Source organism: Somniosus microcephalus, chromosome 5, assembly GCF_052327205.1.
Source record: "Somniosus microcephalus isolate GS21.2 chromosome 5, FLI_Smic_1.0, whole genome shotgun sequence".
NCBI classification, from domain to species: domain Eukaryota; kingdom Metazoa; phylum Chordata; class Chondrichthyes; order Squaliformes; family Somniosidae; genus Somniosus; species Somniosus microcephalus.
The window spans coordinates 253,418,191-253,443,709 of NC_140991.1; the positions used below are offsets into that span (position 1 = coordinate 253,418,191).

Below are 25,519 nucleotides of genomic sequence, written 5' to 3' on the forward strand. Positions count from 1 at the left end.
CAGTAAGGTCCTAACCTGAAGCAGGACAGAAGGTAGGACTTTTGAGTAGCAAATCTTTGAATCAATGTCTTGAAAGCAACAATTTCAATTGAATTTGTCTGATCTTTTAACTGACCTTTAACATACTACATTCTTGGTTTCAGTTGTACCACTTAAATCAGAATAGAGTGGGCCACCTCCATAATAATTAACATTGGAATCGCCCATCTATACAATTTCCTGTAACTAATATGACAATCTTTTTAATCAAGAAACCTTCACATAGAAATTGATATTTCATCAAGTATCAGTGTGACAGGTGCTTGAGAACTTTAAGAATGTCAGTTACAAAGATCAGCAAAGATAATACAGTAAACAAACTACTATGAACGTTTCCCCCTAACTTGCTCTATTTTCCCAAATGCACTGGCTCAGACCGAGACGATTGCATAAGCGCCAGCATCTCCACAGTACTTTATCCAAGTGGGCATTCATAAGTAAATATTGGTACGTGAATGTTGGCAGGTTATTTGACTTTGGTGACGACAGAATCGGACTGGACTGTGATGTCATACAATCATAGAATGGTTACAGCACGGAAGGCGGCCATTCGGCTCGTTGAGCCTGTGCCGACTCTCTGCAAGAGCACTTCAGCTAGTCCCACTTCCCCGCAATTTTTTCTTTCAGGTACTTATCCAACTCCCTTTTGAAAGCCGTGATTGTGTCTGCCTCCACCACCCTTTCAGGCAGTGCATTCCCGATCCTAACCACTCTGCGTAAAAAGGTTTTTCCTCATGTCACCTTTGGTTGTTCTGCCAATCACCTTAAATCTGTGTCCTTTGGTTCTTGACCCTTCTGCCAATGGGAACAGTTTCTCTCTGTCTACTCCACTCATGATTTTGAGCACCTCTATCAAATCTCCTCTCAACCTTCTCTGCTCCAAAGAGAACAATCCCAGCTTCTCCAGTCTAATCATGTAATTGAAGTCCCTCATCCCTGGAACCATTCTTGTAAATCTTTTCTGCACCCTCTCTAAAGCCTTCACATCCTTCCTAAAGTGCGGTGCCCAGAATTGGACACAATACTCCAGTTGAGGCTGAACCAGTGTTTTATACAAGTTCATCATCATTTCCAGGCTTTTGTACTCTATACCTCTATTTATGAAGTCCAGGATCCCATAAGCTTTTTTATCTGCTTTCTCAACCTGCCCTGCCACTTTCAACGATTTGTGTACATATACCCCTAGCACTCTGTTCATGCACCCCTTTAGAATTGTACCCTTCAGTTTATATTGCCTCTCCTTGTTCTTCCTATCAAAATGTATCACTTCACACTTTTCTGCGTTAAATTTCATCTGCCACATGTCCACCCATTCCACCAGCCTGTCTATGTCCTCTTGAAGTCTATCACTATCTTCCTCACTGTTCACTATACTTCCAAGTTTTGTGTCATCAGCAAATTTTGAAATTGTGCCCTGTACACCCACATCCAAGTCATTAATATAAATCAAGAAAAGCCGTGGTCCCAGTACCGACCCCTGGGGAACACCATTGTGTACCTTCCTCCAGTCCGAAAAACATTGGAATTGGCAGAGGTTCAAAGTTAACACTTCTGCTTGGAGGCAAAGCTTAATAATAGAAGATTCAATTCTTTTTGGTAAATGTTTGTTTCCTTTTCCTGAAGGAATTGACTTCCACTGGACAAATTCCACAGGCGTCAGGTGCCCTTGCATACCTCACCCAAGTGACTATTCTGCATCCAAGAACCTAGATGGTGGGTGTTGGTAGGCTACTCACCATGGAAGACATCATACCTCATACTGGATAGCGACTGAGGTTGGAAATCTTGTACGATTCTTTCTTTCCTTTCCCCACCATGCCAGTGACACAGAGGCCAATTTGGCACTGTGCATCACTTACAATTAGGAACACAGCATCCCGAGTTCTACCCAGGCCTAGGTCGACTAACTCAGCACTGACTGGGAATTGAATCTGGGACACAGACCAAAAGGTGTTAGGTTCAAACACTGATGGTTACTTTGCTGTCCCAATTTTTTGCAAGAAGGTAAGAGACACAGAAATGCTTTCATGTTCCCAATTGTTCTTAACACAATATTTGTAGGTTTAATTTTAAAAGGGCAAGAAGTTTTCCAGATAAACTAGTGAAGCTAAATTAAAATATATGTATATTTTTTAAAGTCTTACTTAAAGGGTGATTAACAAGTGGAAAGATCTCAGACGAGGTAGTAGAAAGACTTGTGTGGGTCTGGAGGTAGAGAAATGTTTGGCAGGGTAAGTTGAAATAGAGCTTAACGCCTGATAGACTGAATGATGATTTATTTGGCTTTTCTTATTCTTGTATGCATTATCTGCACTTTTTTCACCCTTAGTATGAAACTCTGCAGAATCAGATTCTATGAAACCATGGGCATTGACTTGTGATACTACACTGGCTGAAGTTGACACATCATTCACATAGCTCATTAGTGCAATCTGTCTGAACCACTGGGAACCAACAAATCAGTCATTCCTTAAATGCTTGATATTCATGAGATTCACCCCAGCACCAGCTGATGACAGTTTACCATCAAATAGTTCATGAACAGTCATGGTCTATTCCATAAATATTGGAAACAATGTCAAGATAAGTGGAAAAAAAATGATGTGGCTTTTCAATCCTTGCTTTGGTTTTTGTCGTTGTGTAAATATCCCAAACTGGTCTCTTCACTATAAAGCAACAACTGCTGACCAACTTCTAGAAACATTTTATTTTTCAGCATGTACTCAAGAAGCACCTGCCATTACTACTTGCAACCAGCAATTTGACACTGTGCATCTCTTTACAATTATGAACACTTTGATAACTTAATTTGTGGTAGTCCAACAGAACTGGTCAACATTTATTTTGAGGAAAGTAAATACATGTTTGTGGTAAAAAAATAAATGCAGAAAGGTTTTAAATTGTTAAATTAGTACAAAATTTACAGGTACAATCCTCAAAGTTTACAATACAGTAGTCATACATATTTTATAAACCCTAAATTTGATAAGATTCATACATACTTTTACATTTAAAAATAAGTTCAATAGATTCACACATCAAGAATTTTTTGAATTAAATCAATATGTAAATTTCTTGATTCTTTTAGGCATCCAGAGCATTTCAAATGATGTTTCAGATATTTACAAACAATCACTACGGTTCTTTTTCCTGACACTTTGAGGATGAATATTAAGGTCCAGTCAGGGATTAAATTTCATACCCAGAGGCGATAAAATCCAAGCACTATGGTAAGGCACGTGAAAACTGAACCTACAAGGAAACATCCACCAAGATAAAGATCAATGGCAAGTTTATATTGCACATCATTCCACTAGCTCGACAGTTATTTAAAAAAAAAGACATTGCTGTATTTACATTGCATTTAATTAATTCTGATCATAGGGAAGCAGCGTCCACAGGCTGGGTCTTCACATTTACATTATGAAAACCGGCTTCCTTACCCCGATAACTGAATCATAGACCAATGAAAATCTTGATTCTGCCATTGGGATGAGGGAGCCAGTTTTGGCAACATAAACACAGAGAACCAGCAGACATGCACCACTCTGCTGTGATCGGACTAAACAAGCATCAACATAAAAGTGCTTTAAGGAACTCTGGGAGCAAGCCATAGATCCTTTTAAAAAATATGAAAGTTTGAGGACTACAATACTGATAATATTAAGAATAATGTGCTGGGGGATTATATGCAACTTAAGTTGACAGATACATCTGAAATATCAACCTTTGCCCCCTTACTATTGCTTGATCACAACCTCTTTAACAGGCAACTATTATGTAAAGCACCTTTCTTTCATTAGGTCTTTATTTCTATTCCACCTAATTTCAATGCCAAACATGCTTTAAACATTGTGATTATTGTATACCTGATGTACAAATCACAGGCTTCCCCTGACCCCCCACCCAAATGTACAGGAGGTAGCGTACACCAGAATTTACAGTATATAGAGCAATTGCTATCCAATTTGATAAACGGCCTTCTTACCTGCTAAATATTTAGTGGTGTCGAGTTTGTGCGATTCCAACAGAGTTTTGAGTCCTGCTACTTCGGTGTCTATCTTTTGGTTTGTTTGAGTCACAGCTCGGTCTTGCTGTGAATGCTGAAAATTAAGTATGTGCCACATCAAAACTCCTGACAATGACATTATGTAGTTTATAAACAGCCAAATGAAGCACACCAACAAATAGATAATGTCAGAGACCATGGAGACGGCCAGGAGCTCAACTATTCTACCCTTCAACCCAAGGAAGACAGTGTGGACATGTGAGGAACAAAGTGAATTACATAATTAAAATTCAAAAGATAATTCTCACCAACTCTACTATATCTGCTCTGGTTTCCAGTACTCTTCTTTCGTGCTCGGTTATCTGTAGAGACAGACAAAAAGTGTCACAAGTGATACTGGAAGTAACACCAAAAGTAGATTACAAAGTTATATTGCAGATCTGCTTAAAATAAGTAGATTGCTGTGACATTCACTGTGGGTGTTCAGATGTTTTACCAGGTTAAACTGAGTATTCCCTTGTAAGTAAATTAATGTATTGAACAATAACCTTTAAAAAAAGTTCTCATTGGCACTAAAATGTTTTACAATAGCAAGTGAGAAGAGATCTAGGGCTAAAATTCTTCAATTGCATTTGCTGTGGAAAGGTCCATTAAGCATTCCACAATCTGTACTATACTTGGTATACATAGTTGCAATTTTAGCACTTCATCAGATACTTCTCTCATGCTTAACACTAAAGACTGCCCTTGTAAGCATGTTCTTGCTCCTAACTCTCCGATCATTAAATTTATATGCACAGTATACGAACAGAAACCCTGTTTACTGAGATTATCTTATTAGAAATAGCACAAACCCTCTTTGTATTAAAAAGGAATAAACACCATCAGACCATACAACTCAAGACTATAAACAAGTCAGGTTTATTAAAAGATTAAACAATAGCAGAAAATCAATACAGCAGATTTCACTTGATTACAAAAGTTTCAACTTGTACCTTCTTGGGTACAAAGTGGCATGTAGCTACATCCAATACTACCAAACCCAGAACATACATAACACTAACTTCTATGTTTCACCACCTCACCAACACGAGGAGTCCACCTCTACATGAACTGTAGGAAACTGGTATGGGGGGCGGGGGGGGGGGAAAGAGGAGGCGGGAAACAGATGCACTGGGAAAAGGAAGTCACCTTTAAACTCAGAATCAATAGCTCCTTGCTACAGAATCAAGTAGACTTCAAAGGATCAGGCCCTCTTCCCTCAGAAACCTGCTGCAGAAGCTACTATATAAATTGTCATTCTACAGATAAAACCGAGCCAAGTCCACAAGGGAAAGACTGATGGCCAAACAGTTTCCTTTTCTCAAGCAAACAGTTTTGGGATAAGTCTTCCAATAATAAGTAGCTCAATTCCCTCAACATGCTGTTACTTGCAAGTCTAAAATGTGACTCTTACATCAAGACAATACTTTAATTATGACCCTCCTAAAACCAGGCAAATTATGTGGCCATTTAACTCATTAATTCAGATTGCAGCTTACAGCCGATTAGGCTATTTGACTGCAGGAGAAGCAGAATAAACCTTGTATAATCCTCTCCTCAGCCAACACATACTTTCTAGCAGGGGTCACTGGATAGCAATCAAGCTTGGCAACTCTAGCTGATTTTCCCCTTCTAAGCAGGGGTGCGGAGACCAATTGCAGCAATCTTACCAGTACCCAGACAGACAGAGATCAGCTAATTCACCACTGAATGTTGGCTGAACTCGAGACTTTCCTGGTCTGTATGGCTCAGTTCCAAAAGGGACAGTGCACTTAACATAGCTACCAGCAGTGGGATCCCAACAGCATCTCTAAACACAGATTATACTAAATTAGGATGAATTCTGCTGCAGAGGGACGAGTTAAAGTTGCTCCTTACCAGACTCCTTTTTACACTTGCAACAAAACTTTTGGTATTACAATGGAAGATTCAAGCATTGATAGGGTGCGCATTGGTGGAAGAGTCCATTCCACTTCTTGATATGCTGACTGCATCACAATACTTTGGGTGAAACTCCCAATCACTTGCTTCACTAATTCGATCCAAGTTGAAGATAATTCCTCAGTTTAAATATGCTATCCTGAATTTTGAGGGGGTGACTAGGTGTGTGGATGAGGGTAGTGCAGTTGATGTAGTCTACATGGACTTCAGTAAGGCTTTTGACTGGTCAAGAAGGTAAGAGCCCATGGGATTCAGGGCAATTTGGCACATTGGATCCAAAATTGGCTTAGTGGCAGGAGGCAGAGGGTGATGGTCGAAGGTTATTTTTGTGACTGGAAGCCTGTGTCCAGTGGTGTACCGCAGGGATCGGTGCTGGGTCCTTTGCTGTTTGTAGTGTACATTAATGATTTAGATATGAATGTAGGAGGTATGATCAGTAAGTTCGCAGATGAAACGAAAATTGGCAGAGTGGTAAATAGCGAGGAGGGAAGCCTCAGGCTACAGGACGATATAGATAGGTTGGTCAGATGGGCAGAACAGTGGCAAATGGAATTTAACCCTGAAAAGTGATGCATTTTGGGAGGACTAACAAGGCAAGGGAATACACAATGAATGGTAGGAACCTAGGAGGGACAGAGGATCAGAGGGACCTTGGTGTGCATGTACATAGATCCCTGAAGGCAGCAGGACAGGTAAATAAGGTGGTTAAAAAGGCATATGGGATACTTATATTCTATGCCTCGGCTAATGAAGGCAAGAGCAGGGAGGTTATGATGGAGCTGTACAAAACGCTAGTTAGGCCACAGCTGGAATACTGTGTGCAGTTCTGGTCGCCATACTATAGGAAGGATGTGATTGCATTGGAGATGGTGCAGAGGAGATTCACCAGGATGTTACCGGAGCTGGAGCGCTTCAGCTATGAAGAAAGACTGGACAGGCTGGGGTTGTTTTCCTTTTAGCAGAGAAGGCTGAGGGGGGGACCTGATTGAGGTGTACAACATTATGAGGGGCATAGATAGGGTAGATAGAAAGGAACTTTTCCCCTTAGTAGAGGGGTCAATAACCAGGGGGCATAGTTTCAAGATAACGGGCAGGAGGTTTAGAGGGGATTTGAGGAAAAACTTTTTCACCCAGAGGGTGGTTGGAATCTGGAACTCACTGCCTGAAAGGGTGGTAGAGGCAGGAACCCTCAACATTCAAGAAGCATTTAGATGAGCACTTGAAACACCATAGCATACAAGGCTACAGACCAAGTGCTGGAAAATGGGATTAGAATAGACAGGGCTTGATGGCGGGCGCGGACACGATGGGCCGAAGGGCCTCTTTCTGTGCTATATAACTATGACTCTATGAGTCATTGAGGTATTGTTCTTTCAATTGGAGCAATGAATGGATAAGTTAGCTGGGTTTTAAAAAAACTGTTTAAAGCTGAAGAAAATAAGCACATTTAACAAAACTTTCCTCTAAAAAGCAAGGTTGTTCACCAGTTGGCAAGTTCTGCCCACAAACTAACATCGACACTGGCAAGATTAATAAAGCAATTATATTAGGGGAAGTTCCACACAAGGGCATTTTCCCAGGATTATTTTACAATTTACTAGAATACTGTTTCTCTTCAAAACTATTGATCAAATGATTATATCCACCCAGAAAGTAACAGCAAGTTGGCCGAGAACTGAGAGCTCTTGATGCGGAGCGTGCACTTGAGATCTCTGGATTTGATGGATTTTTGTCTTGCGTATGCAAGGCTTTTTAACTTCCTCACTGTACATTCAGACAAACAGAAAAATTAAAAAGGGACCCACAACTCTCAGACCGGTGGGAAATATGAATACGGCACCGTTGTGGTGAAGAAAAAAACAAACATTCATTTTGTTCCTGGTTTAAACCAAGAGAACAGACTGATTTGCTTTCACATTCCTCCAGCAAAAGGCCTACCAAACAGCCAGTTTTAGCAACACAACCAAATGAATAGGGTCTTTGACTAAAAGCTACAAAAAGTATAATAGATCAAGCAAATGTTTCCCATTTCTGCAGTATTCATTCCAGTCCCATATGGTAAAATACCATGCCAAGTTAGGGGGAAAAATCCATTCCCAGGATGACACTGATTGAAAACACGTGCAAACAAATCTTCTCATTCAACTTTAAATCCAGAACAGACTTTATTATATCCCAAACAAGCAATATCAGAGACAGCAAATAACCAGTGCAAGATAGATATATTAGAAAGCAAAGGGCACTTTTATCAACATTTTGTTGGAGAGTCACATGTCCAGAAGCTTTAGGAAAATATATGGGAATTAGAAGTAAAAGTACATCTATCCTAAATTTGTGGTTGCTAGGAGACCCATGTTTGTCTATGTGGTCCCAATGACAATATCTGAATGGTGCTGCCAGGTTTGGTGGTAGCAATGGGAAAAACATGTGGATATTGGTCTTTAAAAGGGTAATAGATGAGTTAAAAATTAATACAGAAACTGTGGGTCTCAATACTGAAATGCACTATGGATATTTTGCAGTGCAACAAATGCAGGGAATGGAGAGCAATGAAGATATATCAGATAGGCCAATTTAACAATATAACTCAGCACAAACCAGGAAATTGAACTGGAATCTGGTCTGCACGGTTCAGTTACTGGATATATTTGCTGAGCTATAATGGAATTCCTGGAGTAGTGTCAATTCCATGTGTTGATCACTCTGAGAAGAACTTTCTGTATCAGTCCTAAATTTGCCGTTTACTAGATTCAACCAGTGTCCACTTCTCCCATTCGCTCAATTTATTTAGAAGTTACTTTCTAGATCTACCTTTTTCATACCATTTACTATTTTATATACCTCTTGTATCTCTCGAGTGCATCCTTCGAAGGCTGAAAAACCCAAGTTTCTCACAGAATCATAGAAAGTTACAGCATGGAAGGAGGCCATTTTGGCCCATCGTGTCCACGCCGGTCAACAAAGAGCTATCCAGCCTAATCCCACTTCCCAGCTCTTGGTCCATAGCCCTGCAGGTTAGAGCATCCCAAGTGCATATCCAAGTACTTTTTAATTGTGGTTAGGGCTCCTGCCTCTACTACCCTTTCAGGCAGTGAGTTCCAGACCCCCACAACCGTCTAGGTGAAGAAATTTCCCCTCAAATCCCCTCTAAACCTTCCCCCAATTACTTTAAATCTGTGCCCCCTGGTTTTTGACCCCTCTGCTAAGGGAAATAGGTCCTTTCTATCCACTTTATCTATGCCCCTCATAATTTTATACACCTCAATAAGGTCTCCCCTCAGCCTTCTCTATTCCAAGGAAAACAGACCCAGCCTATCCAGTCTTTCCTCAGCTAGTATTCTCTACTCCCGGCAACATCCTTGTAAATCTCCTCTGTACCCTCTCCAGTGCAATCACATCTTTCCTGTAATGTGGTGACCAGAACTGCATGCAGTACTCTAGCTGAGGCCTAACTAGTGTTTTATACAGTTGAAGCATAACCCCCCCCTGCTTTTGTATTCTATGCCACAGCTAATAAAGGCAAGCATTCCGTATGCCTTCTTAAACACCTTATCTACCTGTCCTGCTACCTTCAGGGATCTGTGGACATGCACTCCAAGGTCCCTTTGTTCCTCTACGCTACTCAATGTCCTACCATTTAATGTGTATTCCCTGTCCTTGTTAGCCCTCCCCAAATGCATTACCTCACACTTTTCCGGATTGAATTCCATTTGCCACTATTCTGCCCACCTGATCAATTTATTGATATCTTCCTGCAGTCTGCAGCTTCCTTCTTCAGTATCAACCACACAGCCGATTTTAGCATCATCTGCAAACTTCTTAAATCATACCCCCTATATTCGAGTCTAGATCATTGATATATACCACAAAAAGCAAGGGACCTTGTACTGAGCCCTGCGGAACCCCACTGGACAGTCACAAAAACATCCATCAACCATTACCCTCTGCTTCCTGTCTCCGAGCCAGTTTTGAATCCAATTTGACACTTTGCCCTGGATCCCATGGGCTTTTAACTTCGTGACCAGTCTGCCATGTGGAACCTTATCAAAAGCCTTGCTAAAGTCCATATACACTACATCAAACGCACTACCCTCATCTACCCTCGTTACCTCCTCAAAAAATTCAATCAAGTTTGTCAGACACGACCTTCCCTCAACAAATCCGTGCTAACTATCCTTGATTAATCCGTGTCTTTCTAAATGAAGATTTATCCTGTCCTTCAGAATTCTTTTCAATAATTTTCCCACCACCGAGGTTAGGCTCACTGGCCTGTAATTACTCGATTTATCCTTTTCTCCCGTTTTACACAAGGGTACCACATTAGCAGTCCTCCGGCACCACACCTGAAGCCAGAGAGGATTGAAAAATGATGGTCAGGACCTCTGCTATTTCCTCTTTTGCTTCGCTTAACAGCCTGGGATACATTCTCCTCCCTTTCCCTCTTGCCTCTGACCCAGAGGATAAGCTTTGTGGCTCTTCTTTTAAACAGCCTCCAATGCTTGAATGTTTGCTTTATGTCTTGGTGACCAGAACTAGATGCAGTGCTCAAGCCATGGCCTGACTACAGCCCTATACAGTTTGAATATATTTCCCTTTTGACTTGTACTCTATTGTTCGGCTTTCAGTTCAGTATTCCACTTGCTTTGTTGATTGCTGCTCTTATGTTGCCCATTTTTATCTTCCTACGTGCAGTACTTTACAGTTCACTATTGAATTTCATCTGCCATTGTTCCACTCGCTTACATATTTTGTTCAACTCTTTGTATATTTTGAGCTGCATCCTCAGAATCAGCTGCCCCTCAGAGTTAGGCATTCATCAATATTCACTGAATTTCTGAATCCAAGTAAATTAGAAATAGTTGCGGTGTCAGTATCAACCCTTCGGATACTCCGTTCCACTTTAATATCCTTCAAAAGCATCAAGAAACATCACAAATAAATAAAACAAGTGACTAGCTGCAAAAATTTCTTACCATTTCTTGAACTCTACTTTTTTCCAAATTCAGGTCCAATTTGTTGTTTGACGAAACTTTGACAACTTCATCCTACAAGAAGTGTTTCAAACTGTTATTCTAAAATTTGGAACAGATTGAAATTATTGAAGTCTTTGAGGCAACACCATATTAATTCAATCATAAATGAATGGATATCGGGAATACTTTTGTCAAAATGTTACCTCTAAATTAGCAAAACAGTACAATTTCTTTTGTAAAATTCATCTTAAAATGTTTTCACTACAGGAAGTGCATTTAGCACTGTTGCAGAAATCAGTGGTTTTCAAACTCTTATGCCTGGGGCACCCTGAAATATTGACACACACCTGGGACCCTGTATCCCATCTTCCAAAAGAATGCCAGTTACCCAAAGGAACCAAGGCAGGTAGATGGAGTTAAGATACAGATCAAGCATGCTCTAATTAAATGGGTGAACAGCCTCGAGGGGCTGAATGGCCTGTTCCTGATGCTATCACTGCAGAAACATTTCATTAATATACACCAACAGAAATAATATGTAAAATTAATATTTAAAAAAATAGAAACCTGATGACCTTGCAGAGCTCCGGGAATACCCTTGAAGACGCCCTAGGGTCCACTGAACTCCGTTTGAAAACCTTTGTTTTTGAACAGTTAAAAGTTGTCTTTACAGAAGAAACTGTGGGAACTTGATCAGTGCTTGGAGACACTATTAGACGTACAAGTTAACACCTGTGTTGAATGACACACCCTATTATGTAACTTCCATAATCATACCAGCATACAAATTACTCCCCTCTCCACCAAGTAATCACATAGCGTAACATATACACCAGATTTAACAGCAGTATCAAAGCAGATTACAGTAATAATCAAAGTGATCTGAATGATGAATTGCAATGGGCAAGGGAAGAAATATAGCTCAAGGTGGTCTTAGGGGTACTTTTGCACATATCCAAATGCTTTCTATTGGCTTTTCTAGTAACTTGGGAGTGAGCCAGCATTGCCGAGTGCAATACTAAGCTTTCCCCAAACAGTAGTCTTACAATACTGGTGAGCTTTTGCATTTCTACTCCCGCAGACGGAAGTGGCCAAGAAAACAGATCGCACCATTTTGAGCTAGTAAGCAAAAGCTCTAATTTGCCAACAGCTATCGAGACCTACATAGGAACAGGAGTAGGCCATTTAGCCCCTTGACCCTGTTCTGTCATTCAATGAGATCATGGCTGATCTGTCACCTAATTCCTTTACCCCATATCCCTTAATACCTTTGGTTAACAAAAATCTATTCATCTCAGATTTAAAATTAACTGACTCTTCCGCAAACTGCAGTTGAAGCTGCGAGTTCCAAACTTCTACCTGAAAGGCCTGTCTCTAATTTTTAGGCTATGTACCTTCCTAGATTCCTCAACCAGCGGAAATAGTTTCTCTCTATCTACCCTATCAGTTCCCCTTAATATCTTGAAAACTTCAATCAAATCACCCCTTAATCTTCTAAATTCCAGAGAATACAACCCTATTTTGTGCAATCTTTCTCGTAATTTAACCCTTGGAGTCCAGATATCATTCTAGTAAATCTACGCTGCACTCCTTCCAAGGCCAATATATCCTTCTTAAAGTGTTGTGCCCAGAACTGAACACAATACTCCAGATATGGTCTAACCAGGGCTTTGTACAGCTGTAGCATGACTTCTAACCCCTTGTACTCTAGTCCTTAAGATATAAAGGCCAGCATTTAATTAGCCTTTTGATTATTTTTCATACCTGTCCATGACTTTTTAATGATCGATGTACATGGACTCCTAAGTCTCTTTGGACTGCCACTGCTTCTAGCTTTTCACCATTTAGAAAGTATCCTGATCTATCCTTGTTAGGTTCAAAGTGGATGGCCTCACACTTGCCTATATTGAAATCCATTTGCCACAGTTTTGCCCATTCAATTAATCTATTAATATAAGAAACATAGAAGATAGGAGCAGGATTGGACATTCGGCCCCTCGAGCCTGCTCCGCCATTCAATGAGATCATGGCTGATCATCCAAATTCAGTACCCTGTCCCTACCTTCTCCCCATATCCCTTGATCCCTTTAGCCTTAAGAAATATATCCAACTCCTTCTTGAATATATTTAATGACCTGGCCTTCACCGCCCTCTGTGGCAGAGAATTCCACAGGTTCACCACTCTCTGGGTGAAGAAATTCCTCCTCATCTCAGTCCTAAATGGCTTACCCCTTATCCTTAGACGATGACCCCTGGTTCTGGACTCCCCAGCCATCGGGAACATCCTTCCTGCATCTAGTCTGTCCAGGCCTGACAGAGTTTTATAGGTTTCGATGAGATCCCCGCTCAATCTTCTAAACTCCAGTGAGTATAAGCCCAATCGACACAATCTCTCCTCATACGTCATTCCTGCCATCCCAGGTATCAGCCTGGTGAATCTTCGCTGCACTCCTTCCATGGCAAGAACATCCTTCCTCAGATAAGGTGACCAAAACTGCACACAATACTCAAGGTGCGGTCTCACCAAGGCCCTGTACAACTGCAACAAGACATCTTTGTTCCTGTACTTAAACCCTCTTGCTACGAAGGCCAACATACCATTTGCCTTCTTAACCGCCTGCTGCACCTGCATGCTTACCTTCAGCGACTGGTGCACAAGAACATCCAGGTCTCTCTGCACTTCCCCTTCTCCCAATCTATTGCCATTCAAATAATAATCTGCCTTCCTGTTTTTGCCACCAAAGTGGATAACCTCACATTTATCTACATTATAGTGCATTTGCCATGTTTCTGCCCAATCACCCAACCTGTTCCTGGGACTAGGGACAGGGTCACTGGCAAGGCTTGGAAGCTAAGCAGAGCCAGGCCTGGTTAGTACCTGGAGGGGTGACCATCATGGAAGACCAGGTGCAGAAGGTCACGGAAGGAGCCCCGAGGAGGGGCGGTTGGTGAGAAGGTCACGGAAGGAGCCCCGGGAGGGGCGGCTGGTGAGCAGGCCCGGGCGTTGGGCTGAAGATTGTCGGACAGGAGGAATGGTGGAAATGGAATGGCGGCGCGCACAGACGCAGCGGCTTTGCTTCTCCCAGGACGGTGCTATTTACGTTTAATGTTAATGTTATTTGTACTGGACTCATGGGAGCTTGCAAGATCACATTTCGTTGTTCATGTACTTGTGCATTGTACAATGTGATGCGCTATCAATTACTCATAAAAGACTGAGAGTTAGAAGAGTAACTAAAGGCTTTTATTAACAACAGAATGGAGGTCTGCCTCGAGTGGTCGACCGGTCCAGGATACCAAGGGCTGGGGAGCAGTCACCTTTATACTAGGACCTGTGGGAGGAGTCAGCCCAGGCATGTACACAGTGGAATACAAACAGGACAAACAGGAATACAAACAGTGGTTTACCACATTCACCCCTTGTTTAAAATTGAGTCCGGCGGGGTGAAGTGTATTAAAAGTTAGTGTATTGGAGTCTCTCCGGAGGTCTTGTCTGCCGCTGTGATCGGCGTGGCGACGGCAGGGGTAGTGAAGCTTCCGGCGTCGAGTCCAGCGTAGGCTGTGGCACAGGCGTGTCGTCCTCGTAGATGTCGAGCGGGTCGCGGGGCCCAGGCCTGCCGTCTGCTGGGGCTGGATATCGGATCGTGGGGGGGGGGGGTGGTAGTGGGTAGTGGGTTACTGTGGTCCCCGAGGGTGCAAGGTCTCTTATGGAGACTGTGTCCTCCCGCCCGTCCGGGTATGCGATGTAAGCATACTGGGGGTTGGCGTGGAGGAGGTCGACCCTCTCGACCAGGGGGTCCGTTTTATGGGTCCTCACGTGTCTTCTCAGTAGGACCGGCCCTGGGGACGTCAGCCATAGCGGTAGCGATGTCCCTGATGTGGACTTCCTTGGGAAGACAAACATTTTCCCATGAGGGGTGGCGTTAGTGGCAGTGCAGAGCAGTGACCGAATAGAGTGGAGCGCATCGGGGAGCACATCCTGCCAGCGGGAGGTTGGAAGGCCCCCTAGACTTTAAGGCTAGCAGGACGGCCTTCCAAACTGTCGCATTTTCTCTTTCCACCTGTCTGTTCCCCCGGGGGTTGTAACTGGTGGTCCTGCTTGTGGCAATACCCCTAGTTAGCAGGTACTGACGGAGTTCGTCGCTCATAAACGATGAGCCCCGGTCGCTATGGATATAGCTGGGGAAGCCGAACAGGGTGAAGAGGTTGTTCAGACATTTAATGACCGTGGCACTGGTCATGTCCGGGCAGGGGAAGGCGAACGGGAAACGGGAGTACTCATCAATAATATTGAGGAAGTACACATTGCGGTCGGAGGAGGGGAGAGGCCCTTTAAAATCAACGCTCAGGCGCTCGAAGGGGCGAGTGGCTTTTATCAGGTGGGCCCTGTCTGGTCTATAAAAGTGTGGTTTGCACTCAGCGCAGACTTGGCAGTTCCTGGTCATGGTCCTGACCTCAATAGAGTAAGGCAGGTTGCGGGCCTTGATGAGGTGGAAGAACCTGGTGACCCCCGGGTGGCAGAGGTCATTGTGGAGGACCCGTAGTCTATCGATCTGCGCGCTGGCGCAGGTGCCACGCGATAGCGCATCCGGGGGTTCATTTAGCTTCCCGGGCCGGTACAAGATCTCGTAGTTGTAGGTGGAAAGTTCGATTCTCCACCTCAAGATCTTGTCATTTTTGATTTTGCCCCTCTGCTTGTTGTTAAACATAAAAGCAACTGAACGCTGGTCAGTGAGCAGGGTAAATCGTTTTCCGGCCAGGTAGTGCCTCCAATGACGCACAGCCTCCACAATCGCCTGGGCCTCCTTCTCAACAGCGGAGTGTCTGGTCTCCGGGCCTTGGAGGGTTCGTGAAAAGAAGGCCACGGGTCTCCCCGCCTGATTGAGGGTAGCGGCCAGGGCAAAGTCGGACGCGTCGCTTTCCACCTGGAAGGGGATGGATTCGTCCACTGCGTGCATGGTGGCTTTGGCAATGTCCTCCTTGATACGGTGGAAGGCTAAGCGGGCCTCTGCCGTCAAGGGAAAAGAGGTGGACTTGATCAGCGGACGGGCCTTGTCCGCATAGTAGGGGACCCACTGGGCGTAATAGGAGAAAAACCCTAGGCACCTCTTCAGGGCCTTGAGGCAGTGGGGCAGTGGAAGTTCCATAAGGGGACGCATCCGGTCGGGGTCGGGGCCGATGACTCCGTGTTCCACAACACAGCCAAGGATGGCGAGGCGGTTTGTGCGGAATATGCACTTCTCCTTGTTATATGTCAGGTTTAGGAGTTGGGCGGTGCGGAGGAATTTTTCGAGGTTTGCGTCATGGTCCTGCAAGTCACGGCCGCAGATGGTCACATTGTCCAGATATGGGAAAGTGGCCTGCAACGCATTTTGATCTACCATCCGGTCCATCTCCCTTTGGAAGACGGAGACCCCGTTGGTGACGCCAAAGGGAACCCTAAGGAAGTGATAGAGGCGGCCGTTTGCCTCAAAGGCAGTGTACTGGCGGTCCTCAGGGCGGATGGGGAGCTGGTGGTACGCTGATTTCAGGTCAATGGTCGAGAAGACGCGGTACTGCGCGATCTGGTTGACCATATCAGCTATACGGGGGAGTGGGTAGGCGTCCAGCAGGGTGTAGCGATTTATTGTCTGGCTGTAGTCGATGACCAGGCGCTGCTTCTCGCTGGTCTTAACGACCACAACCTGGGCTCGCCAGGGGCTGGTGCTGCCCTCAATAATCCCTTCTTTCAGGAGCCGCTCCACTTCGGTTTTAATGAAAACCCTGTCCCCGGCACTGTATCGCCTGCTCTTTGTGGCGATGGGCTTACAGTCGGGGGTGAGGTTAGCAAACAGTGGTGGGGGGGTGACTCTGAGTGTGGAGAGGTTGCACCTGGTGCGCGGCGGGCAATTTGGAAGCTGCTGGCTGCGGACTGTGAGTGGGGGTAGGGGTCCACCGTACGCCATCGTAACACTTTTAAGGTGGCACTGAAAATCTAACCCCAGCAGGACGGCAGCGCAGAGGTCAGGCAGGACCAGAAGTTTAAAATGATCGTACACGGTCCCGTCTACTACGAGTGTCACCACGCAGTAGCCGCCGATGTCCGCCGACTGGGACTCGGAGGCCATAGAAATCCGCTGTTGCGCAGGCAGGACTGGGAGAGAGCAACGCCGCACCGTGTCGGGGTGGATGAAGCTCTCCGTGCTCCCAGAGTCAAAAAGGCAGATTGTATCGTGACCATTTACCTTAATGTCCATTGTGGAACTGGCCAGTTGGTGCGGTCTCGCTTGGTCCAGTGTAACGGATGCCAGCGTAGGGGTCGGTGTGTCGCTGCGGGTATCAGATGAGGCGGTGTCGGGGGCCTGCTGCGTCCCGGCTGTCGTCCAAGATGGCGGCGTCCATGATCCCCATGTGGCTGGAGGCGTCCAAAATGGCTGCTGTACCGGTGATTCGCACACGGCCGGGGAGGTCCAAAATGGCGGCCCGCATGGCCCACACGCGGCGCTGCTGGGGTTCGGGGTGGCTTTGGCCCTGCAGACGCTAGCGTAGTGTCCCTTCTTCCCGCAGCCCGAGCAGATCGCGTTTTTCGCCGGGCAGCGCGCTCTGGGGTGTTGTGCCTGGCCACAGAAGTAGCATTTCTGGCCTTGGGGCACTGCTGTCTGGCCTTGGGACACTGCTGCGGTAGTTGGGCCGTTGTTGGGGTGTGGCTGGGGTGGCACGGCGCTATGAGGCGGTCCTACCGTGTCCCAGGCTGTCATTCCCCGCGGCGTCCACGGTGCAGAGGAGTAGGCATCCATGCCCTGGTAGGCTGCATCCAACGATAGTGCGAGTTCAGAGGCCTTGTTGAGGTCGAGGTTACTCTGCTCCAACAGTCGCTGTCGTGTGTAATTGGATCTGTGGCCCGCTACAAAAGCGTCCCGGATAAGTTCCTCTGTGTACACGGCGGCCTTTACATCCTTACAACCACAGGCCCGGCCAAGCACAGACAGTGCCTGAAGGTATTCCACGGTCGATTCCCCAGGTTGTTGTTTACGACTCCCCAGGAGGTGCCTGGCGTACACTTCGTTCACTGGGCGCGTGTACTGGTCCTTGAGGAGCTTGATAGCATCCGCGTACGAGGTCGCGTCTTGGATGACCGAGTACACTCGGTGGTTCACTTTGGAGGTCAGGACATCCAGTTTGTCCTCGTCCGATTTGATTGCTTCGGAGGCGGTCAGGAATTTTTCGAAACACTTAAGCCAGTGAGTAAACTTGGTGGATGAGTCCGCCTCCCGATGATCTAAGTCCAGGCATGCTGGTGTGAGGATCTTCTCCATTATAAAAATGTTGTTAATAAAATTGATGCGCTATCAATTACTCATAAAAGACTGAGAGTTAGAAGAGTAACTAAAGGCTTTTATTAACAACAGAATGGAGGTCTGCCTCGAGTGGTCGACCGGTCCAGGATACCAAGGGCTGGGGAGCAGTCACCTTTATACTCGGACCTGTGGGAGGAGTCAGCCGAGGCATGTCCAGGCATGTACACAGTGGAATACAAACAGGACAAACAGGAATACAAACAGTGGTTTACCACACAATGACAATAAAGTTGAATTATTATTATTCTGTCCAAATCGTACTGGAGTTTCACGACATCCTCCTCACAGCATACCCTCCCACCCAGCTTTGTGTCATCTGCAAATTTGGAGATATTACATCCAGTTCCCTCGTCCAGATCATTAATATATAATATATTAATATATATTGTGAACAGCTGGGGTCCTAGGACCAATCCCTGCAGTACCCCACTAGTCACTGCCTGCCACTCGGAAAACGACCCGTTTATTCCAACTCTTTGCTTTCTATCTGTCAACCAGTTCTCTATCCAAGTCAATACCTTGCCCCCAATCCCATGTGCCTTAATTTTGCACGCTAATCTCTTATGCGGGACCTTATCGAAAGCCTTCTGAAAGTCCAAATACACCACATCCACTGGTTCTCCCTTATCTATTTTACCAGTTACATCCTCAAAAAATTCCAGTAGATTAGTCAAGCACGATTTACCTTTTGTAAATCCATGACTTTGTCCGATCCTGTCACTGTTTTCCAAGTGCTCTGCTATTACATCTTTTATAATGGACTCTAGCATTTTCCCCACTACCGATGTCAGGCTTACCAGTCTATAATTCCCCACTTTTTCCTCTACCACCTTTTTTTGAATAGTGGGGTAACATTAGCTACCCTCCAATCCATGGGTACTGTTCTAGAGTCTATCGAGTTCTGGAAGATGACCAGCAATGCATCTACTATCTCCAGGGCCACTTCCTGAAGTACCCTAGGATGTAGATTATCAGGTCCTGGGGATTTATCGGCCTTCAATCCCGTCAACTTCCCCAACACCATTTCCCTACAAATACTGATTTCTTTCAGTTCCTCCTTCTCATTAGTCCCTATGCTCCCCGACATCTCTGGGAGGTTATGTGTGTCCTCCTTTGTGAAGACAGAACCAAAATATGTATTTAATTGGTCTGCCATTTCTTTGTTCCCCATTATAAATTCCCCTGATTCTGACTGCAAGGGACCTACGCTTGACTCCACCAATCTTTTTCACTTCACATATCCATAAAAGCTTTTACAGTCAGTTTTTATGTTCCCTGCAAGCTTACTTTCATAATCTATTTTCCCCCTCTTAATTAATCCCTTTGTCCTCCTTTGCTGAATCCTAAACTGCTCCCAATCCTCAGGTTTGCTGCTTTTTTTGGCCAATTTATATGTCCTCTCTTTGGATCTTATGTTATCCCTAATTTCCCTTGTTAGCCATGGTTGAGACACCTTTTTTGATTTATTTTTATGCCAAACTGGGATAAACAAATTCTGTAGTTCATCCATGCGATCTTTGAATGTTTGCCATTGCCTATCCACCGTCAACCCTTTGAGTGACATTCCCCAATCAATCCTACCCAACTTGCGTCTCATACCATCATAGTTCCATATATCTTTGTAATTTTATGCTTTCATCTGTACTGCTTACAATGCCGCCTATATTTGTATCATTGGCAAACTTGGATACGTAGATCTCTGGTCTATAATTCCCTGGTTTCCCTCACTCACCTTTCTTCAATAGCAAATTGACATGTGCAATTTTCCAATCTAAAGGAATGGTTCCTGAATGGAGAGAACTTTGGAAGATCATAGTTAGGGCATCTGCAATGTTCTCACCTACTTCCTTTAAAACCCTGGGATGAAAACCATCTGGTCCTGGGGATTTGTCACTCTTTAATGTCATTATTTTCTTCATTACTGTTAATTTGCTTCTGTTAATTTTGGCAAGTCCCTGTCCCCAATTCAATATTAGTTTCCTTGAGGTGTACTGGCCATAATCTTCCAATTCTCCTTAGATACGGGGGTGGTGCCAGAGGACTGGAGAATGGCAAATTTTACACCCTTGTTCAAAACAGGGTGCAAGGATAAACCCAGCAACTACAGGCCAGTCAGTTTAACCTCGGTAGTGGGGAAGCTTTTAGAAACGATAATCCGGGACAAAATTAAGTCACTTGGACATGTGTGGATTAATTATGGAAAGCCAGCACGGATTTGTTAAAGACAAATCTTGTTTAACTAACTTGATTGAGTTTTTTGATGAGGTAACAGAGAGGGTTGATGAGGTAACAGAGAGGGTTGATGAGGGCAATGCAGTTGATGTAGTGACAGGAAACAGAGAGTAGTAGTGAACGGTTGTTCATTGGACTGGAGGAAGGTATACAGTGGTGTTTCCCAGGGGTCGGTACTAGGACCACTGATTTTCTTGATATATATTAATGACCTGGACTTGGGTGTACAGGGCACAATTTCAAAATCTGCAGATGACACAAAACTTGGAAGTATAGTGAACAGTGAGGGGGATAGTGATAGACTTCAAGAGGACATAGACAGGCTGGTGGAATGGGCGGACACTTGGCAGATGAAATTTAACACAGAAAAGTGTGAAGTGATACATTTTGGTAGGAAGAACAAGGGGAGGCAATATAAACTAAAGGGTACAATTCTAAAGGGGGTGCACGAACAGAGACCTGGGGGTATATGTGCACAAATTGTTGAAGGTGGCTGGGCAGGTTGAGAAAGTGGTTAAAAAAGCATACAGGATCCTGGGCTTCATAAATAGAAGCATAGAGTACAAAAGCAAGGAAGTTATGAACCACCTTTATAAAATACTGGTTTGACCTCAACTGGAGTTATTGTGTTCAATTCTGGGCACCGCACTTTAGGAAGGATGTGAAGGCCTTAGAGAGGGTGCAGAAAAGAATTACAAGAGTGGTTCCAGGATGAGGGACTTCAATTACGTGGATAGACTGGAGAAGCCGAGGTTGTTCTCTTTAGAGCCGAGAAGGTTGAGAGGAGATTTGATAGAGGTGTTCAAAATCATGAGGGGTCTAGACAGTGTGGATAGAAAGTGTTCGTGGCTTTCAAAAGGGAATTGGATAAGTACCTGAAGGAAAAAAATTTGCAGGGCTACGGGAAAGGGCGAGGGAGTGGGACTAGCTGAAGTGCTCTTGCAGACAGCCAACATGGGCTCGACGGGCCAAACGGCCTCCTTTTGTGCTGTAACCATTCTATCATTCTATGAGATGTCCGGCATATTATCCTCTTCCTCTACCATAAATACTGACGCAAAGTAATTATTTAACATGTCTGCCATGTCCTTATTTTCATTTATAATATCACCATTATCAGTTGTTAAGCGGCCCACATTGCTCTTAACCACCCTCTTTTTCCAAATATAACTGTTAATTTTGATATCCCTTGCAAGTTTCTTTTCATACTCCCTTTTTACAGCTCTACTATCTGTTCTGTCACCCTTTGCTGTTCTTTGCATCTCTCCTATTCACCAGGATCTGTGCTAGTTTTTGGATTCTTGTATGCTTTTTCTTTTAGTTTGATGTTGTCCCTTACCTCTTTAGTCGTCCATGGCTGTTTTTATGGCAAATAGAGCTCTTGCCTCTTAGGGGTATAAACTGGTTCTGTATCATGTTAAATTCTTTTCTGAACACCTCCCTTCTATCGTTTTACCCATTAACAGATTTACCCAGTTTACTGTGGACAGTCTCTGTCTCATCCCGTTAATGTCAGCCTTACCTAAATCTAGAATCTTAGTAGCGGTTTCGTGTTTCTCCCTTTCAAACACAATACTGAACTCAATCATATTATGGTCGCTATTAGATAAATGCTCACGCACTGTTAGGCTGTTAACTAAATCTGGCTCACTACTTATTATAAATCTACTATGGCCTGTCCCCTTGTTGTTTCTAGGACATATTTTTGCAGAAAATTATCCTGAACACACTCAAGAAATTCGCTATCTTTCTGACATGAGGTCGCCTGCTTATCCCAATCTATATGGAAGTTAAAATCCCCCATTAAAACCACTCTGCCTTTGCTCCAGGTTGTCTAATCTCTGCATTAATACATTTTGCCACTTCACAGCTGCTTCCAGGGGGTCTATACACATCTCCCACTGCAATCTTAAATCCTTTTCTATTTCTTAATTCTGCCTATAAAATCTCCACTGCCTGCTTACTTCTCGTTATATTGCTCATCATAAAAGTAATGTCATTAATCACTAATGCTACTCCTCCCCCTCTACCAGATTCCCCATCTTTCCTGTAGCCCTTATAACCTGGTATTTTCAGTTCCCAGTTCGGACTATCTTGCAGCAATGTCTCAGTGATGGCTACCATGTCGTACCCTCCAATTTGACTAAGTACCTGTAATTCATTCAATTTGTTCCTTATACTCGGTGCGCTTGTATAAAGAACACTTGCTACATGATGAACATTTTGTGCTTTTGGTCTTCGTGGGGCCCCCTAGTTGCGTACTATGGAACTTTGAGGGCCATATATAAAAGGTCGTGGACGTGCAGCTAAACGCCGCCATGGTGACAGTATCAGGAACGCTCTAATTCACTCCAACCGAGTGGCTCCAGGTGCTGTCTCACATTGCCCCGCCTGCCATTCGCCGCGACGCCACCGTGCTCTGCGAGATGGAAAAAATCGTGAACATCGACCTTCCCAATCACGGGGAGAGCACGGGAGAGAGAACTTGTATTAGCATAGTACTTAATCACTGATCTTTCAGAAATGTTCAAAATAGTGGTTTCCAGTACATACCCTGATAATGCAGTTTCTCGTAGGAAGTGCATTTAAAAACTATTACTTCTAAAATTCCTGCAGCGAACATTTTTACAGCTTCCAGTTTATCCAGTAATCAATAACTCTGCAATAAACTTAGAAAAGGGGCTTACTACTAACTGCTTTTTGAGTTGTTGCAATTCAATTTTCAGTTTCTGAAAAAGAAATTCACAAATCAGTCTTTTCAAAATATGCAGTGAAGCCTAGTCACAACATCTAGAAATATGAATTTACACCATTCCTAAAATACCATCCTCAGCTCTATATACTGTTTATTATCTCTACCTCAAACAGAAAAACCCAACTCCACTAGCTTGCACTTTAAACATAAAAAACACACTCCTTTTCATTCGTAACCTAGTCAATCAACCTTACACTGCTACAAACTTTAAATATAAACAAATACACTCTACACAATTTGGCCTACATATAGGCTTTTTTTTTTAAAAAGCCAACAATTCCTGCCCGCACCCCTGGCTGAAGGTATTGACCCTTGAAAGGTTATGGTTCCATGGACACCATGCACCCAACAGAACCTCATCCAAGTGGCCAATCTTCACCAGCCTAGATCAGTTAAGACAGAACAGCAAATAAACTGGCATTAATTTTGTCACCCTCCTTTGCAGCCACTGTAGGAGTAAATTACAATAAGAATTGCTCACTTAATTTAAGCTAATTTACAAGTTACCTAAAATAATTCTCTTCTGAATAAAAGTTAAAATTCATTTAAATACACATTCCCCCTTTCCTTCTTCTCCCCGCCACCCCCATAAATACATGAGCTTGATGCGTACAGCATTCTTTGGTTAGCTCGCAAAAAATACTGATGGACTGCTTCATGGTTTTTGATAACAGCATTGCAATCTTACAGCAACACACCACGGTCTTCATTTTCATTTGCTGCGACACCAGCGTTCTGGACCTTTCTGAATTAATATTCCGGCTTCAAACTGACAAACACTCACCTCATTCGCTGCTAGTACTGCTGAAAACTCACTCTTTTCTAATATGATCATGTCCTTTTTCAAAGCAGTTATGTGTGACATAATCTGCTGAAGCATTATCTCCTGTAATTAAAATATATTATAGAAGATTTTAATACAAGAAACAGCATCATTTCAATACCAAGAAGCAGGTATAGGTGGGACATTAAGATGAGATTACAAAATTATTCAACACAATAAGCAGATATCAAAATAGAAGCCTGTCTGAAAAACAGCTGTTTGGGGTTATAATTCAGTAAGTGTCTAAGAAAAAGATAGCTACACTCAATTCTCTGATTGATGATTGAAGGGGTTTTGATAAAACATTCAAAAAGCAGTCACTATGAATTCTGAAGTTAACTCAATATTACATAAGTTGAATTATCTGTTAATTTGAAATGAAATTGTGCAAAGAAATAACGTATGCAGTTTATTAAAACTGCTCAGTTCACACTACTGGATAATTCCCAAAACCTTTCAATTAACAAAAGTAGTCTTTAGTGCACAATTAACTCACTTTCACTGTTCCTTCTAAGGTGCGCGGTTGCGCACACGTCCCTGAGCTCCCGCGTATTTCAATTGAAATGAGGACAGCCGGACAACAACAACTTGTATTTAAATAGCACCTTCAACGTAGTAAAACGTCCCAAGAGTATTATAAGACAAAAAACTTGACACCGATCCACATAAGGAGAAACTAGGGCAGGTGACCAAAAGCTTGGTCAAAGAGGGATGTTTTAAGGAGCGTCTTAAAGGAGGAAAGAGGGGTAGCGAGGCGGAAAGGTTTAGGCAGGGAATTCCAGAGCTTAGGGCTTAAGCAACAGAAGGCATGGTCACCAATGGTTGAGCGATTATAATCAAGGATGCTCAGTAGAGCAGAATTAGAGGAGCGCAGATATCTCCCGGGGGGGGGGGGGGGGGGGGGGGTGGCGGGATTAGAGAGATAGGGAGGGGCCAGGCCATGGAGGGATTTGAAAACAAGGATGAGAATTTTGAAATCAAGGCGTTGTTTAACCGGGAGCCAATGTAGGTCAGCGAGCACAGGGGTGAGGGGTGAACGGGACTTGGTGCGAGTTAGGACACGGGCAGCCAAGCTTTGGATCTCAAGTTTACGTAGGGTAGAATGTGGGAGGCCAGCCAGGAGTGCATTGGAATAGTCAAGTCTAGAGGTAACAAAGGCATGGATGAGGGTTTCAGCAGTGGATGAGCTGAGGTAAGGGCAAAGACAAGCGATGTTACGGAGGTGGAAATAGGCGGTCTTAGTTATGCTGCAGATATGTAGTCGGAAGCTCATTTCAGGGTCAAATATGACACCAAGGTTGCAAACAGTGTGGTTCAGCCTCAGACAGATATGAGGGAGAGGGATGGAGTCAGTAGCTAGGGAATAGA

The 25,519-nt window shown here is 43.9% G+C and overlaps 1 protein-coding gene across 5 annotated transcripts in view; it reads right to left on the reverse strand.

Moving 5' to 3' along the window:
* The window catches only part of mcur1 (mitochondrial calcium uniporter regulator 1), a 75,181-nt gene that overhangs the window by 15,929 nt on the left and 33,733 nt on the right, over window positions 1-25,519 (reverse strand). For 3 of the 5 annotated variants that reach the window (XM_085988821.1, XM_085988824.1, XM_085988825.1), the window contains 6 exons: window positions 24,113-24,214; window positions 23,261-23,302; window positions 11,005-11,076; window positions 4,357-4,410; window positions 4,028-4,142; window positions 2,729-3,291 (listed from right to left, as the gene is read on the reverse strand). In XM_085988821.1, the coding sequence (XP_085844947.1) occupies window positions 3,236-3,291; window positions 4,028-4,142; window positions 4,357-4,410; window positions 11,005-11,076; window positions 23,261-23,302; window positions 24,113-24,214 (441 nt within the window). In that variant the 3' untranslated portion in view covers window positions 2,729-3,235. Of the gene's footprint in view, window positions 1-2,728; window positions 3,292-4,027; window positions 4,143-4,356; window positions 4,411-11,004; window positions 11,077-23,260; window positions 23,303-24,112; window positions 24,215-25,519 lie in introns of those variants that run through there. The other 2 variants (XM_085988822.1, XM_085988823.1) reach the window with 2 other exon arrangements.